Below are 17,831 nucleotides of genomic sequence, written 5' to 3' on the forward strand. Positions count from 1 at the left end.
TGATCACCCTCTATCAAATGGTCAGCCATCTAATCAAAAAAATGTTCAACCAATCTAGGTGAATCCTTCTCAACCAATTCCCGTCCGCCCCCCTCCCCCAGCAAGGTTGGGCCCGAGCCTTTTACTACCATCAGTGGTAACTGCACCAACTGCTTGTCGTAAGAGACCAGAACCAAAGTCATACCTGTAATGGTTTCCCAGTGTGTGTTCTCAGTCTGGCTGAGGTCTTGCGCAAACTTAAGAACTAAGCAAACCTTGTTAAAAACCACAGGTATAACTGCACTGGTATCGACCTCCTTGGGAACTGGGTGACCATTTAACCAAATTAATCGGCTCTGATTTGGGTGCCACAAAGCAATCTAATTGTTCCAACTCACGCGTAGGGGAACTTCCCAGGATGTATACTCTCCTAGATACTGGCCTCCGAGTTTTCCTACTCAAGTCAGGCCTTGTAGGGCTTCTTTGCTGTCTTGAGTCCGCATACCAGCAGCAACTACAATGCCTTGCTGGCCCAGATCCTGAAGAACTGATTAGACACTTGGCCGAGGCTCGGCTTTGTTATCGGATTCTACTTTTGGTCGTCCTAGGATCCGTCTGCTCAGGACATGCCCTGCATGGGGCTCTGTGACTGCTTGCGCTCAAGTGGTGTTGCCCAAGCTCAGCTGGACAGGTGAGGGTGTCCACTCCCACTGGGATGCCCTATCGTGCCCATGCTCCACTTGCCACATTTTCTCATTACAAGCCCAGATACAGTGCCTGTTTGAAGTCTATTTGGGCTTCAGCTAGTAAGCACTTCTGCATGGTTATGTCATTAGTCACATATACTAAACATTTCATCAGGATTAATCCAAAATCACATGCCTTTGCCAGTCATCATAGGCTTGTCAAAAATCCCAAAACAGATTCCCCTCATTCTGCAACAGCTGAATGAAACCAATAGCATCTCAGGATTAGAGGAAGTTTGGGTCCTAGTATTCTTTAACCAATTCTGTCAGCTGTTGGAAGGTTTTAGTGTCTGGTGCTTCAGGGAAAGATAAACTCCTTATAGCCAAAAATGCTGTGTCCAAAAGCAATCCAAGGGATTACTCATCGCTTTTCATCTGCCCCAATATCATTTGCCTGGAAAAAAATCACATGGGCTCCGCCTTCAACAGCTGGGTCAAATGAATCAAGCTTCTCAAATAAAGGCAAGATCCCAGCAATCCTTACCTGAACTCCAATATGAGATTGCAAGCGAATGTTCCTCAGGCATGCCCTGTTTTCTCTTGTCATCACTGAAATAACTGCACAGAGACAGTATACTGACTGTGGCCAGCCAGCTTGGAGTCACTGCCTCACCTGAGGAGATTCTAATGTCCTGGTTGTATTGGTCAGTCACATTTTCCTGATTGATTCAGGTTTTCAACCCTAAAGAAAACCTTTGCACTTAAAGAGATCATCCTGGTCCCAGTCACTACAGTTAGCTTTGCATAAGATTTGTTCACCCCCTATCCTACCGTTCTAGACAATACTTTTCCTCTCCATTATTGTAGATCAATTTCACCCTTCCTCTGGCAACTCTCTTGTCCTTCTGCAGTATCCCTCCAAAACTTTTAACCTTTCCATTATCTGCATTTGTGCTCCTGCTATGTCCCTAATCCCACTCCCACCCAGATCCTAGTGCCCAATCTGTTCTTCGTTCCTCCCAGCACAGCTAGTTACCCCATGGTGTTTCCCCACCAAATGTGCAGCTCATATTCTTCTTTGTCCCCCTTGTTGCTGTCACTGATTTTCCTCTTTGCATCTCAATCTGCTTCTCCGTTCCCAATGATCCTTCTACAGCCCTGATAACTGTGTCCTTTAAGTTCCATTTCCTACAATGCCATACTATCTCACTCACCTTTGAACTTTTTTGTGTGAAGTCTCCTTATGAATTAAAACCTGCTTCCATGCCTTGGTCAGGTTTGCTGGTAAGAGTCAGTATGGGTGCAGCACTTCAGCGGGCTAGTTAAACCAATCATTCTTCATCAGTTACACTGTATGAGTTTTACAATTAACAACAACAACTAAGACCGCACATGACTGAGGTTTGTCTACAACAGGTTGACCTGATTTAACCTCACTTCTATCATGAATGAGATGGGAGGAATTCTACTCTAGCCTTTCTCTAGTTCTTCTACTCAGCAAATCCCAAGATAAATGAACTATTTTACCTGGTATAGCCAATTTAGCCAACTGTATAAATTCACGATATTAGCTTTAAAATAAAAGATCCATTAGTCAGGTTTCTTGAATGAACACAAAGGGTGAAATCTTACTGTGGCCTGAATAATGTGGACGATGGCAAGACTTATGGCAGAATTGAGAAGTCCAACCAGGATTTTCATTATATCAGGAACAACTCATTGCCTATTTTATGTATTTGCTGAGTAATGAAGCAAGTATCTCACTACTCAGTTGGGAGTTGCTAATTATGGGGAATTATAGCTTGTTAATTGCCCTATTAATGCCACAACTTACCTCATCAGTATTCAATTCCTTCCTTTACCAAATGAGTCAAATAAGCTTGATAAGTCAGAGTAGGTACCTTAACACTTCAGCTCTCCAGTAGCTGCAAGGAGCCTCCATGTTGCCGAGCACTAAACAGTGTCTCAGGGCATGATCCATGCACACTAGCCATGCAGACATTACCACAAACATGGTGGCACCTATGTCGGCAATGTAGAGAAGGTCTTCATCCTACTGCGCTGAGCAATCCTTCAGAAGGTTGAGACTGCAGTGACTTAAATTGTAACCTCAGACTGGGCTGGTATGGTCTAGTGTTGTGGCCTTCTCTGCTAGTCTTGAGAAAGAGGATGTCATGCCTGAACTGATCTCAGACAAAACCCTTGACTGGTTACATGAGTACCCCATGTCTGAGGCAGTACCTTTCCACTACCTCCCCCTACCGTGAATGGACTGATGACTGCTCCCCTTCAACATGAAGACGTGGCCATTTGTTTGACGTATATGCACTGTGTTTGACATGTTGACTGCTGGCACATATTGGAATGAGATGGCATGGTGCTGTACAGCAAACTGTCCACCTCCTTGACTGATGACGGCTGACAACCATGACAAGCTGTCCAGCTTTCTGTCTGCTCTGACAGAAGTACTGTGAGTCTTTAAGCTCTGGCGGAGACAGCAAAGTGCAAAAAGACAAAGCAGGGATGATGTGAACATCCAGGTAGATACGAAATGAGTGGGTGCCAGGAGATGGTGTTTGGTTCAGCCTATAAGCTGGGCGCCTGTCCTTATGCTTAAAGTGCCCTTACAGTAGGTTAGCTGGTGGGCTCAAAATGCATCAGTGAAGTGCAGAGCCATGCTGTAAGTGATCAAATATATTCTATAATGATGTAATGAGACTGGTACCAATACTTCCTTCAATTTCTTTTACGGTTTCCGGACCTCGAAGGTCCATACAGAACAGCGACTTCTGAAATTGAGAGTCAGTGTGTTGGCATACTGACCAGGCATGCACGGAATCTGGAAGCATCTCAGAGCATCTGTGTGACAGCACAGTTTAGAGGGAGCATTGCCTGGTACATTTCAGTGTATGTGAAATGCATGTGACAGCTGCCCATGGACTGTGCTTTGAGGTACTGGTGCCAGATGTCAAAAATGGTCCCTCACTGCTCACTATTAAGAATCATATCTTGACACATGGATATTGTTGGGAAAATGCAAAGTTTTGGTCTAAACATCATGAAGGAGCTTATTTTTGCACATTCTCTCTGTGTGAGTTTCCTCTGGGTGCTTCGGTTTCTTCCCACAAAGATGTGCAAATTAGGTGGATTGACCATGTTAAACTGCCCATAGTATCCAGGGATGTGCAGGCTATGTGGGTTATCCATGGGAAATGCTGGGATACAGGGATGGGGTAAGGGGCGGGTCTGGATGGGGTGCTCTTCAGATGGTCGGTGTGGACTCGATGGGCCAAATGACCTGCTTCCACACAGTGTGGAGTCTGTGATTCTATGATTCAACATCTCTTCCGGTATTCCCAACTTTCTCACCATAGTCTACATTGTGTTCAGGGCCTGGGAAGATTCCACACACGATCCTGGAAAACCAAAAAGATAAGGTTTGAGATGTTTAGTAGTTTGCTGGACTGATATTCTGGAATGTACAGACAGGTATCATCAAAACATAGGCAGTTGTCCCCGGGATCTTGGCAGATGCAGTTTGCTCAGAAAGCACAGTATCAAGAAAAATGCCAGTCATTCTTCAAGAGGACAGTCGGGTTTCACAATGAATTCACTCCGAAGCTGCTTCAGAAACAGAAACATGAACTGAGCGACTTGTTGCATAGCTGGTTACCTCTGCATGAAAATTCAGACAAGCTCTAAAACTGCAAAACACTGTTCAAACAGAAAAGTCATAAAACCCATTCATAAAATAGTCAGGTGCTCTCCCTGAGATGGGTTCAAGGAACAATGAGGTGTCCAGTTAAAAATTAAAGTTTAACTGTATTTTCATTGATGTTTTAAAAAAAACAGTCTGAGTATCCACAATCCTTTAACTCAACTGCATAAAAATGATTAGACATGAAGACAACATCAAACCTTATACATTATACACAGCAAACTGCAACAAACGAGAGCATTTGATTGAGTTTCTCATGACCTGGTTGACCCAGTCAGGCTTTACTCCCAATAGTATACAAAGAAATGCTTGTTTATATAGGAGTCAGGTTACTGGAGAAGCTTGTGCTCAGTAGAGATTTGAGGAAAACATCTATCTCACCAGATAAATGCCTCAACTACATCATCAGGTTGGTAAACACTCTGTTTATGTCTAGTAAGATTGCACCCTTGATGTTCAGGGAAGTTGATGCACCCGAAAGGTTTTGAAGATTTAATATCAAAAATTTAACCCAGTGAGAGCCCTTTTGTGGAGTAGTGGTAGCGTCCCCATCTCTGGACCTGGAAGTGCGAGTTCAAGTCCCTCCTGCTGTAGAGGTGTGTAGCAACATGTCTGAACAAGTTGATTAGGGAAATAAGTTAAATTTTAAAAATTGAAAACTTTAACTCGCTGTCAGGAAACTACATTTTGACTTCCACCCAATTACAATCCCTTGTCTGTTCTTCTAAAATCTCGAAGTGGGGGGGTGAAGATTCAACTTTTATTAAGATTGGGTTGCAATTCTTTTAAAAATGGTGCTGACAAATCCCAAATAAGAAAAGGTGATTAAATGTCATATGAAATATATTGGTGTAGATATTTGTGATTAATCTGTGATCATAGGCGAGTAATCGTAAATAATAAAACGTTTGATTCAGATTCCAGTGATTCAGATTAGCGTCCAGTGAGTAAGAAAGTAAAAATTGTTCAGTTCTGAGACATTGCTGAGGCAATGGAAATCCCCTAGTGCGTATAACTGGACAGAGCTGAATAACGTTCATGGCGGCGTTAGATTGATTTCTTTGAGTTTTCTCCATTACTTTAGATCCAGGCGAGGTTTCACAAAGATTGGCCCAATTGTAAGTTTGTCTGTGACTCCTCATTCCCTTGAAGGAATTATATGATTGACAACGCAGGTTGTATGGGCTCTGTTAGAAATAGCCATGGTATTGGAAAAATAATGGTTTCTGACTCTTCTGTATTAAATGTGTTTTCTCACTGGAGTATTTTAATGTCTGTCAGCTGAAATAGCATGTTGTATAGCCACAAGCAATATCTTTAATTTTTTTTTCTGAAGAAAGTTCTAGGTCTGAATCGTCAGCCTTCCTGCTCCTCTGATGCTGCTTGGCCTGTTGTGTTCACCCAGCTCTACAAGTTTTCAATTTTTAAAATTTAACTTATTTCCCTAATCTTTAAAATTTCACTGCTGTGCCTGATCAAGGTGCAGTCCCATTAAATCTTTCACTGACCACTGACCACAACTTAGTGGGAACAGGAGAAAGAAGTATCCAAATTGCCACATAAAAACAATTCTGCTCTTAAATTTGTTCTTACAGTAGTTTGTCAAAACATTGACTAAGTTTGCTTATCCACAATACGTAATGGAATTAATTGGTGAATATCTCAGAAATTTATACAAGTGGTTGTAGAATAACTTCAACTTTTATATAAAACTATCATCATTTTCCCTTGCCTTTTCAAATAAAGGAATGATTGTTGCCCCCTTAGACTTTTTATACGTGATTTATTTTCTCAGTTAAGCTGTTAGCTGACCAAGGAACCCATTGGTACGTCTTATATACTGAACCTCGAGCTGATTGCATTACAGAAGTGTAGAAGATTTGATGTTTGCCTGAAAATATGATCAATAGTTCATGGACATGTAATGCTTAATATTTTATTCTCTCCAGTTGCCAGTGCTATTGGACTTCTTTTAATGTCTTTTGTCTCCAAGCTCCAAAGAAGATAATTAACTTGCTGTTTCATAGTCAGCTGTATATGGTCATTGATAAACCAAAGAAAGAGCACAAAAAAGCACAAAAAATGTTCACTTCCACATCAAACAGATGTTCACCTGTACATCTGTTAATGTGATATACTGTATCCGCTGTTCCCGTTGTGGCCTCCTGTGCATCGGGGAAACCAAGCGGAGGCTTGGGAACCGCTTTGTGGAACGCCTACGCTCAGTTCGCAACAAACAACTACACCTCCCAGTCATGAACCGTTTCAATTCCCCCCCCCCCCCCCCCCCCCCCACACTCCTCGGACGACATATCCATCCTGGGCCTCCTGCATTGCCACAATGACACCACCCGAAACCTGCAGGAACAGCATCTCATATTTCGCTTGGGAACCCTGCAGCCCAAGGGTATCAATGTGGACTTCACAAGCTTCAAAATCTCCCCTCCCCTGACCACATCCCAAAACCAGCCCAACTAGTCCCCACCTCCCTAACCATTCCTCCCATCTCAAGCCCCACCCCCATCTCTTATCCACCAACTTCATCCCGTCTCCTTGACATATCTGTCGTCCTGGACCGACCTACCCCCCTCCCTAACTCCCCACCTACATTCACCTTCACTGGCTCTCACCCTGCCTCTTTGACCTGTCTGTCTCCTCTCACCTAATCTTCTCCTTTATCTATCTTCTACCCGCCTCCCCCGATTCGCTATTTATTTCAGAATCCCTTTCCCCTCCCCCATTTCTGAAGAAGGATCTTGACCTAAAATGTCAAGCTTTCCTGCTCCTCTGATGCTGCTTGGCCTGCTGTGTTCATCCAGCTTCAGACCGTGTTATCACAAAAAGCAGGCTCTCCTTTTTCAGTTTCTGTGTATTTCTTAACACCCCAACTGACAACCCCCCTCCCCCCCCCCGACTCCACACACACACACACACACACACACACACACACAACCGTTACAACCCAAGTCTATACAGAGTGGATTTCTCACAGCCTTGAAATATTTCTGGATTGGATGTCAAAAGCGTATCAGGACCCTACTCAGAATCTTCACTAAGTTTGTCAAAATCCTACAAACTGTATCACATGAACCTTTAAACCTTTTTAAAGCAATGTTATTACATTTTAGTCAGAGGGAAGATATCAAAACCTGATATGACCTCTCCCAGGCCACTGTAATTGCACAGTAGGAAATGAGAATGAGCGTCAGATAGTATGACGGTGATATTTTTTCATGATCATTTCTAATATTCATATGGCTGGTATCAGTAATTGGATTAGACCATAAGACCGTAACATATAGGACCAGAATTAGGCCATTCAGTCCCAAGTCATCTCCACCATTCGATCATAGTTGATATGTTTCTGAACTCCATACTCCTGCTTTCTTCTGTTTACCCTTTATACCCCTACTACTCAAGAGCCAAGGCCAGAAATCACATGACATCAGGCGATAGTATATGTATACTATATATCTATACTATAGTACAGTATAGCATAGTATATCTTAGGCATAGATTTTTTCTGAAGAAGGGTCCCGACCCGAAACGTCAAGCTTTCCTGCTCCTCTGACGCTGCTTGGCCTGCTGTGTTCATCCAGCTTCACACCATGTTATTTCAGGCTTTAGTTCAACAAGTTTATTTTATCTTCTCACATCCACTCAATTCAGCCTCTCAGTATCCTGAATGTTTCAATCAGATCCCCCCCCCCTCATCCTTCTAAACTCAAGCACAGATCCAGAGTCTTCAACTGCTCCTTATAAGACAAGCCCTTCTCCCTGGGAGATTTATACTAATGGACCAACATATTGCCATGATGTTGCAAATGTGTTGCTAGGAGAAAGCTTTTTTTTAAGATTCAGTTGTGCAATAATCTACAAGGTCCAGAGAAAACCAAGCACTCTACTTTCATTATTACAGCACCTGGTTAATCAATATAGAGAGGAATTAATAATGGATAAGTAATTTTTTGTGAGTAATACCTTGAGAAACTATCTTCTTGATCCATGATTGGTAATACTAGAAGAATAGAAAAGCAATATATTTTTCAACTATATCTGCAGAAATCCGTGAATGGCACAGTGGCTTGGTATTTAGCACTGTGCCTCACAACGCCAGGGACCCGGGTTCACTTCCAGCTTCGGGACACTGTGGAGTTTGCACATTCTTCCAGTGTCTGCAGGGTTTGTTCCAGGTGGTGTAGTTTCTTTCCATAATCCAAAGATGTGCACTTTAGGTGGATGGGCCATGCCAGTAGTGCCTAAGGATATGTAGGTTAGGTGGATTAGCCATGGGAAATGCAGAGTTACAGGGATATGGTAGGTGGCTGAGTCTGGGTGGGATTCTCTTCAGAGAGTCAGTGTGGATTTGTTGGGCTGAATGGCCTGTTTCCAAACTGTATTAATTTCTATAAAATTAAAAATTGACTTTGTTTCACGATATGTGAAGTCATCAGAGTATTTTTTCATAAATTCCATTTCATGCAGTTGTAAATGCACACAGCATAGAAGGCAGCTTTCAATCTATCATGACTGCGCTGACTCTCTGTAAAGCTGTGCAATTAGTTCCACTCTCCTACGCTGTCACCACGGGAGTGAGACTAATTGGGATGTAATAACATGCTGAGTCAGTAATACCTTTTTAGAAGGAAAATAAAAGCAAGATGACAAAGAGGATAATTTTCAGCTCTGGAGGTAGTAGAAAATGGTCAAGAGTTTAGGCCACAAATCCCTTAACTGTCACTACTGAAACTGAATATTACAAAGAAAGTATTGTATTTTTAAGAGGGAGCCAATGGCATTACCCATAATGTCAAGAATGTATCCAGTAGAAATTAATAGCTGTTCCAATGTAAAGAAAGGAAAGTCTAAATGTGAAGTGATTCTAATGATATGGGGTTCATGAACAGCTCTCGTGTTAAGCAGGAATGTGATTTTTTTACTTGGAAATTGGCGTTACTGCTCCATCGCCACCAAAATACTGATCACATAAATGTTTTGCTGATTCTGAGATGGGAGTTAAAATACTAATCCTCCTGCTGTGCTGTTCATCCAATCATGATCTTCATTGTTGGACTGTGCTCGGCAACCGTGTACAGTGCGTATATCTGCCTGACCTAAGGATCCCACAGACAGACTCCTCTTTAATTCTGGGAAGATGGGAGGAATAGAAGTGCTCCATGATCCCAGTTCCTTTCGCTGACACTCTGACTTCGCTTCTCTGCAATTTAGAGTGTGCTTTACCTTTAGAAAGTACCGTCCCCTCAACCAGATGGTGACAGGGCTGCCTGATAGTGTGGCAGTCTGATAATGCAGGTTGGCTCAACGAGCTCAGATTCCAGCCACAAATGAGACCTAGTCCCAAAACTGAGGGGAACACCAGGGCAGGTAGCCAGCCCAGCTTCAACACTAGGGATAAATTCACTCTATAACTCCTTGTAACATCAGAGATTTGTGACCAGACCAGTTCCTGACATAAGCGTTTATGCACTGTTGAGGAACATGGAGACACCTGGAAGAAAGGCAAGTAAATAAGCACACAATACCAGAATAGAAAAGCTAGTGGTAATCAAAATATAATTATTGTTAGAACTTTTAGGGATTTGTCATAATTTCTGCTTTTCCTCTTCTAGCAGTTTTGGTTTGGAGCTGTAGACTGGGAGCTGTGAGCTAAATATGACTTTTGAACTGTTGGCAACAGCTTGGGTTAAAAGAAATACAGGACAAAAAGCTTTAATTTATTTATGAGGTCAAGCCTGAAAGTTGACTGTAGGTTGGTTCCTCATCAAAAGGTTCCACAAATGCTTCATCACTGAGGAAGATAAACAGATAGCAGCAGAATTTGGCTGTTAATGAGGTTAATACCTGGGAATTGGTTCCAGCAAGTCTAGAAAAGACCTTCTGCTCAAACAGATGACTTAGGTTGAATGATAACGGAAACCTCGTGGAGGAGACAGTCAGTTTGACAAAGAGTGCTCAATGATTTGAATTGGGTTTTAGAATCTGGCTGTTGATGTGACAGCATGAAGATTTGAAAGCTGTCTGCCTAACCGCCCATGAACAGCTCTTGGAAGCGCAGAAAATAGAAAATGATGATATAAGTATTACTGCCTTTGTCTGAGTGAACTGTAAAGGAGACCCTGAACGACATGTTAAAACCTCTGAGTAGAATTGTGAGTTCACTTTGTGGATCCTGCAGAGAATAAAAAACAGGAGAGGTCCTTTGCAGGTCTGGGAGAGGGAGCCTCTGAGCTGGGGTAGGCTGGATTGCAGTGCCTGGAGATGCCAGCGCATTGCTGCGAGTGTGTGTTTCAAGACTCACAGGGAGAAACCCTTCTGAAGGGTCTCAATGTTCTGATGTAGATATGGTCATGGTTGGGGCCAAATTGGAAAGGTTTGAATGTGGACTGTAGTCCATTGGGTATGACCTGGTTCTGTAGGCAGGTGCTTAAGAAGGCGATGTGGCTGTAGTACCTGGCTTGCTTCAGGACATGGGCAAGCAGTTTCAAGGCTGAAGAGATAACAAGAGAGTTGCAGTGGGAGGGAGATCCCCTGAGATTTGTCTGGAGGGAGGACGGTAACTTCTTCAGGTTAGGCATCCCTGGAAGAGGCTTCGCAGTGAGGTTAAAATTGTATCAGAGATAATGGGAACTGCAGATGCTGGAGAATCGGAGATAACAAAGTGTGGAGTTGGATGAACGCAGCAGGCCAAGCAGCATCTTAGGGGCACAAAAGCTGAAGGGTCTAGGCCCGAAACGTCAGCTTTTGTGCTCCTAAGCTGCTGCTTGGCCTGTTGTGTTCATCCAACTCCACACTTTGTTATCTCCGATTCTCCAGCATCCGCAGTTCCCATTATCTCTAAAACCTCTGAAGTAGTTTGGCCAGTGATGTTATTTGCTTTGATTTATCCCATAACTGTGTTTGGTTTGTCTATCTGTCTTCAGAATGAAAAGAGCTGAAAACAAAGGTTTTTGGTTTATAGCATGAACCAATTAAATTACTTTTTTGTTTAATTTTTACTTTGCTAAATACACTGTATTGTTAATACATTTCTAAGTCTTTTGTCTAAGATGCAAACCAGTGTTGACAATGGGTTATTCACAGAGTCTGGGATTGATTACTCAAAATTCTAGTTTTGAACTATTGGGATCAATTTTGAGAGCCTTCAAAGAGTTTAATTTTACTCTTGCAAATACAGAGGTAGAAAGTTTGATTTGGTTCACCTGTCCGTTCTGTATCTTAATAGTCTCATGGTCAGATAAGATATTTTCAATCAGAGTTGTCTCCATTCTCTTGTGCTGAGCATATTACTGTTTTCTCGGTGCTAAAATCTGAAGATGTTTTGTCAATTGTTCAGAAAACCAAAACTAGTGAATGAATTTTATGAGGGGCATCAGGACCCCACAATTAGATTAAAAGGTGAATCACATGCATACATTTACTGGTCACAGGTCTTGCTCAGAAACTTTACCACAAGTAGCCTCCTCATTACTCACCTGTGGTCCACCATCCAATTAAAGATGGTGGGTGAGCTTCTAATGGTACCAGCCCAATCACAAGTCTAGCAGTTTGGAAGGTTCAGCAGTACTGAGGATTGCAGGGGATTGCAGGAGTCTCCAAACGGTAAGTTTAAAACAAAATAAAATTGATGGTGTGTGAAAAGACACTCCTCCAGCAAGGTGTTTGGGGTCATGATTGCGACCCGCCATGCCCATAGTTCCTAGTTTGGCTGATGATGCTTTGAGTCTGTTGTTTGTAGCAGGAAGACTTTATCCATTGATCCAGCAGCCTTCCCACGTGGCGGGTGCTCACCCATTGCAACGTTTAATTACAAAAGTCAGCTGTCGCTTCCTGGAAACAGGCAGCCTACCCATATCCCGTCGAGCTTTCCATAAAATGCCCACTGGCACTCCATTAATAAGTCTGCCTAGTTCCTTCTTTATTCCATCACCCAATGCAACCCCTATCACAACTCATCAGCTGCTGAAACTCATCCATGAATTTGTCACCTCTGGAGTGGACTAGTACACACTCTTCTTGTAAGGCTGCAATCTTGCACTCTCCATAAGCATTGCCATAGGGTTTTATTTTTGTCAAACAAAGTATCTTCCAAGTTCTAACTGATCACATATTCTGAATGTGTAGTAAATATTTGAAATTTCTAGACATGTTTTAACATGACGTGTGTCCTGCAATCAATTTCTAAAACTGTGCACTTCAGTGGGAGCATGGTTGATGCAAGTCTGAACAACTCTTGCTCATCGAAAGCAAGGGTGTTTCTCATATTTGCCTGTGGTTTTCATCTGACAGATGTGCACCATTTGTTTTATTTTGAATTGCAATGACAGCACTAGGTAGCAAAGCTGACTTTCTCATTGCAGTGGTCCCATACATTTACTTTGATTATTTCCTTTCCTCTGTCTGTTTTAGGCTGCGAAGTGTGGCATCCAATTTGTAAGCAGTCTGCTAGAATGGAAAAGAAGCTTCGGGTGTGTATAAAACAGCCATAAATTAGTGCCTCTTCCATAAATCTTCAGCTAAATATTATTAACATGTATTTCGTTGATTGGTTTAATATGTGCACAAAAGGCGTTGAAAATTAACTTAGCATTCACCAGATAATGGCTCTCTCCATGGTCATATGACAGAATCTTTTCTAGTTAAATCTGTACTCAGTGTCATTCATCATTTATGTATAACATGCTAACTCAGTTTCAATAATTAAATTGTTTTACAATAAGGTTCTAAACTTACTGAATACAGCTATGCTTAAAAAGATGAACAATAAAAAATGTTTTCCATTTCATCCTCCTTCCAAGGAAAATTCAATCATCTTGTTTTAATGTTTATGAGAGTAATATTGTACAGTGAAGGATGAACTGTACCAATAATTTGATTTTTGGCTACTGAGCATGTGCAGATCACATGGCTCTAAGAATTAAACAAGAAAACCAAAAGAACTGTGGATACTGAAAATCAGAAACGAAACCAGAAATTGGTGGGAAATCTCAGCAGGTCTGGCAGCATCTATGGAGAGAGAGCAAAATTAATGTTTCGGGCCCAGTGACCTTGAATGTTAATTTTTCCTTCCCTTCACAGGGATTACAGATATGCTGACATTTTCCAGCAGTTTCTGTTTTGGGTCTAAAAGCTGTTGGAAGAAGACACCAGCAAAGTTCTGGGATTCTAACATGTTTATTTATATACTATAAATACATATTTACAGTTTGCAGTAGCCTTGTGTTCTGCCCTGGTATGCCTCATCCTAGAAGTTCCTAATAGTATTCCTAATTGGCTGCAGAAGGTATGACAGGCAGATTTATGTATCAGTATTTCAAAAAATGAAGGGGAACCTATCTGCCCAACTCTCACACGACAGTAGCCTAGCCATTAATCACCTGAGGGAATTATTCTAATTCCTACATGTCAACACAGTTGAGATGCAAAAAGGCCTGACACCTGCTAGAGTTGGCACTCATTTCCATATTTTCTAGACTTAGCACCAAATTAAGAAGTTTCAGGCACAAAAATAATCTTCTTACTGCCTGTGCAAAGTTTCGTTCCCAAGATTTACTGCTAAACAGCAGTAAACCTCACTTTAAGTAACAAGCTTTATTTTTAAGACAACAATTCCAGGGTATCCCTCTTAAACCTTTCGGGGCAGAACTGAGTTTTGGAGGAACAGACAGTCGCTCATTTGTTGTATCCCTGATTTTGCTGCATATCCCCATTCATAATTTTTGATACACTTGGAGGTTACCATTACACCATTGTACCAGTTACAGTGTCGAGTGCTCCTCCACCCACTGCATCCCAAAACCAGTCCAGCCTGTCTCTGCCTCCCTAACCTGTTCTTCCTCTCACCCATCCCTTCCTCCTACCCCAAGCCGCACCTCCATCTCCTACCTGCTAACCTCATCCCACCTCCTTGACCTGTCCGTCTTCCCTGGACTGACCTATCCCCTCCCCACCTATACTCTCCTCTCCACCTATCTTTTTTTCTCTCTATCTTCGGTCCACCTCCCCCTCTCTCCCTATTTATTCCAGAACCCTCACCCCATCTCCCTCTCTGATGAGGGGTCTAGGCCCGAAACATCAGCTTTTGTGCTCCTGAGATGCTGCTGGGCCTGCTGTGTTCATCTAGCTTCACACTTTATCATCTTGGATTCTCCAGCATCTGCAGTTCCCATTATCACAGTGTCGAGTGCATTCACTTTTACCTGAGCACATTGATATCCAGTTGATTCACTGGGGCAAACTGAAAAGTTTTAGGGAAAGTAATTAAGCAGCTACTTAGAAAGGCCAACATTTGTTTGTTAGCAATTGGAAAACCCAGAGCAATTTGTTAATTAAAAGTCACAGATACTGCAGTGCATATTTGCACAAGTGATCTCCAGAATCTAGCGTTGGTTAAGGTGCAAGAGCAAGAATTCCTGCATTACATGGTTTGGGCAAATTTATTCTGCACCTGTTCCTTGGTGAAGTAAACCGAAAATTCTGATGAGCACAGAAAGGGTAGAGAGCCAGAATAAGTAAAGGAGCCATAGTCCAAGAAGGCTATCGACTGCTCGCTCATTAAAGAGAGAGAGGGATCACTGGTAATGAGTTTAACCTGAGGCCACCTCCCTTAGGTTGGGTTGAAATTGAGAGGGTTGGACCTCAGCTGATGTGGCGAGTGGACTGTGTTGTTAGCACCGTGCTACATTGCAAACTAGTGTTCAACCAACTGAGCTAACCGACCCTCTCCCAAAATAATACCTCCCCAATCTCTGCAACATACAGCAAAATACAATGTTCTTACACCTAAAGTTATTTTTGAAAGCATAGAGTGGGTTTCTTTTCTCTAGACATGCTGTGGTACTCACTCATGTTATACTCAGTCAGTTGGAGGACAGTAAGCACATGAGTTTATTGGCTCATATTGGAAAAGTACAGAAAATAAGCATTCATCAACTTAACATAGGTTTTAATTAAAATAAAAGGAAGCCAAGTGCAGGAAAAAGACAAAGCCAAAAAGGATCAGTTCAGAAACAAGAACAAGAGAGAGAAATTCATACAAACTTGACTGTGCCACCAGGGAAATAAGTAACATGGGCACCTGGGGAAATCGCAAATAAATGTACATTTGTTAATTTTAAAATTCTAACAATGACAATGAGTGATGATAGTATGCAGCACATTGGATAAAACTACCGGGAATACATAATCAGTTGGATCTTTTGTAGTGTTCAATTTGTTCTCAAAAAGCGCAGCTCATTTTATGTAGCAGCAGAACAAACCCCTGTATGTTGTTGACTTTAAGAATTATTCAAATAAAAGAGGTTGATTGAGAACCCATTGTAAAGCTGTAAGATTTTAACCCATGATGATAAAATGTGAGGCTGGATGAACACAGCAGGCCAAGCAGCATCTCAGGAGCACAAAAGCTGACGTTTCGGGCCTAGACCCTTCATCAGAGAGGGGGATGGGGGGAGGGAACTGGAATAAATAGGGAGAGAGGGGGAGGCGGACCGAAGATGGAGAGCAAAGAAGATAGGTGGAGAGGGTGTAGGTGGGGAGGTAGGGAGGGGATAGGTCAGTCCAGGGAAGACGGACAGGTCAAGGAGGTGGGATGAGGTTAGTAGGTAGCTGGGGGTGCGGCTGGGGGTGGGAGGAAGGGATGGGTGAGAGGAAGAACCGGTTAGGGAGGCAGAGACAGGTTGGACTGGTTTTGGGATGCAGTGGGTGGGGGGGAAGAGCTGGGCTGGTTGTGTGGTGCAGTGGGGGGAGGGGATGAACTGGGCTGGTTTAGGGATGCAGTGGGGGAAGGGGAGATTTTGAAACTGGTGAAGTCCACATTGATACCATATGGCTGCAGGGTTCCCTCAAGTTCGCTCCACACTGCCCTCCAACCCCACCACACCCGGCACCTTCCCCTGCAACCGCAGGAAATGCTACACTTGTCCCCACACCTCCTCCCTCACCCCCATCCCAGGCCCCAAGATGACATTCCACATTAAGCAGAGGTTCACCTGCACATCTGCCAATGTGGTATACTGCATCCACTGTACCCGGTGCGGCTTTCTCTACATTGGGGAAACCAAGCGGAGGCTTGGGGACCGCTTTGCAGAACACCTCCGCTCAGTTCGCAACAAACAACTGCACCTCCCAGTCGCAAACCATTTCCACTCCCCCTCCCATTCTCTTGATGACATGTCCATCATGGGCCTCCTGCACTGCCACAATGATGCCACCCGAAGGTTGCAGGAACAGCAACTCATATTCCGCCTGGGAACCCTGCAGCCATATGGTATCAATGTGGACTTCACCAGTTTCAAAATCTCCCCTTCCCCCACTGCATCCCTAAACCAGCCCAGTTCATCCCCTCCCCCCACTGCACCACACAACCAGCCCAGCTCTTCCCCCCCACCCACTGCATCCCAAAACCAGTCCAACCTGTCTCTGCCTCCCTAACCGGTTCTTCCTCTCACCCATCCCTTCCTCCCACCCCCAGCCGCACCCCCAGCTACCTACTAACCTCATCCCACCTCCTTGACCTGTCCGTCTTCCCTGGACTGACCTATCCCCTCCCTACCTCCCCACCTACACCCTCTCCACCTATCTTCTTTGCTCTCCATCTTCGGTCCGCCTCCCCCTCTCTCCCTATTTATTCCAGTTCCCTCCCCCCATCCCCCTCTCTGATGAAGGGTCTAGGCCCGAAACGTCAGCTTTTGTGCTCCTGAGATGCTGCTTGGCCTGCTGTGTTCATCCAGCCTCACATTTTATCATCTTGGAATCTCCAGCATCTGCAGTTCCCATTATCTCTGATAAGATTTTAACCCATGTTAGTGTGTAGAATCTTCTTTTGGATGCAGGAATATACATAGAAGTGAACAGTATCACATTCTCATTTCTTTTTACAGCACAGGCGTACCTCTGAAACTTCCATCTCTCCTCCTGGATCTAGCATTTCAGGATCACCAAACCGGGTCATCTGTGTAAGTATCTTTAGCAATCCGGGAAGGAGTCAAACCAAGAGCAATAAAATTTGGTCAAAATCTCGGGGAAGTACCAGGATATTGTACCTCCTGGAGATGATCACTTTCTTAGAATCAATCTTTACTTTTCCAAACAAGCTCACTAAAGTAAGCTAGAAGTTCTTGTCGCTACATAGCAGTCCCTCACAAGCTGGGAATATTCATCATCCAATTCTCTGTTAATATGTAACTGAATGTACTACACCAATACCAGCGCCTGAATTTTGGCACAAATGAAAGGACTTTATGTCTAAGCAAAACTGGCACCAGAAATGCAATGTGGAAGACCTGCTTCCTATGCAAAGCAGAGGGCGGGGGAAGGCCGGGGGTCAGGTGGGGGCGTGCGGGAGGTGTGGTCGCGGGTGATGGTTGGGGAGGAGACCGTACTTTCTGCATCATGGTTTAGAGAGGAAGCAGTACATACAAAACTCAAAC

General features: G+C 43.3%; 1 protein-coding gene across 4 annotated transcripts in view; it reads left to right on the forward strand.

Moving 5' to 3' along the window:
- ablim3 (actin binding LIM protein family, member 3) overlaps nucleotides 1-17,831 on the forward strand; it is a 316,208-nt gene that overhangs the window by 215,998 nt on the left and 82,379 nt on the right. For all 4 annotated transcript variants that reach the window (XM_059650745.1, XM_059650743.1, XM_059650744.1 and 1 more), the window contains 2 exons: nucleotides 12,811-12,869; nucleotides 17,283-17,357. In XM_059650745.1, coding sequence (XP_059506728.1) covers nucleotides 12,811-12,869; nucleotides 17,283-17,357 — 134 coding nt within the window. The remainder of the gene's footprint in view (nucleotides 1-12,810; nucleotides 12,870-17,282; nucleotides 17,358-17,831) is intronic.

The sequence above is a fragment of the Stegostoma tigrinum genome, chromosome 13 (assembly GCF_030684315.1).
Source record: "Stegostoma tigrinum isolate sSteTig4 chromosome 13, sSteTig4.hap1, whole genome shotgun sequence".
NCBI lineage: Eukaryota > Metazoa > Chordata > Chondrichthyes > Orectolobiformes > Stegostomatidae > Stegostoma > Stegostoma tigrinum.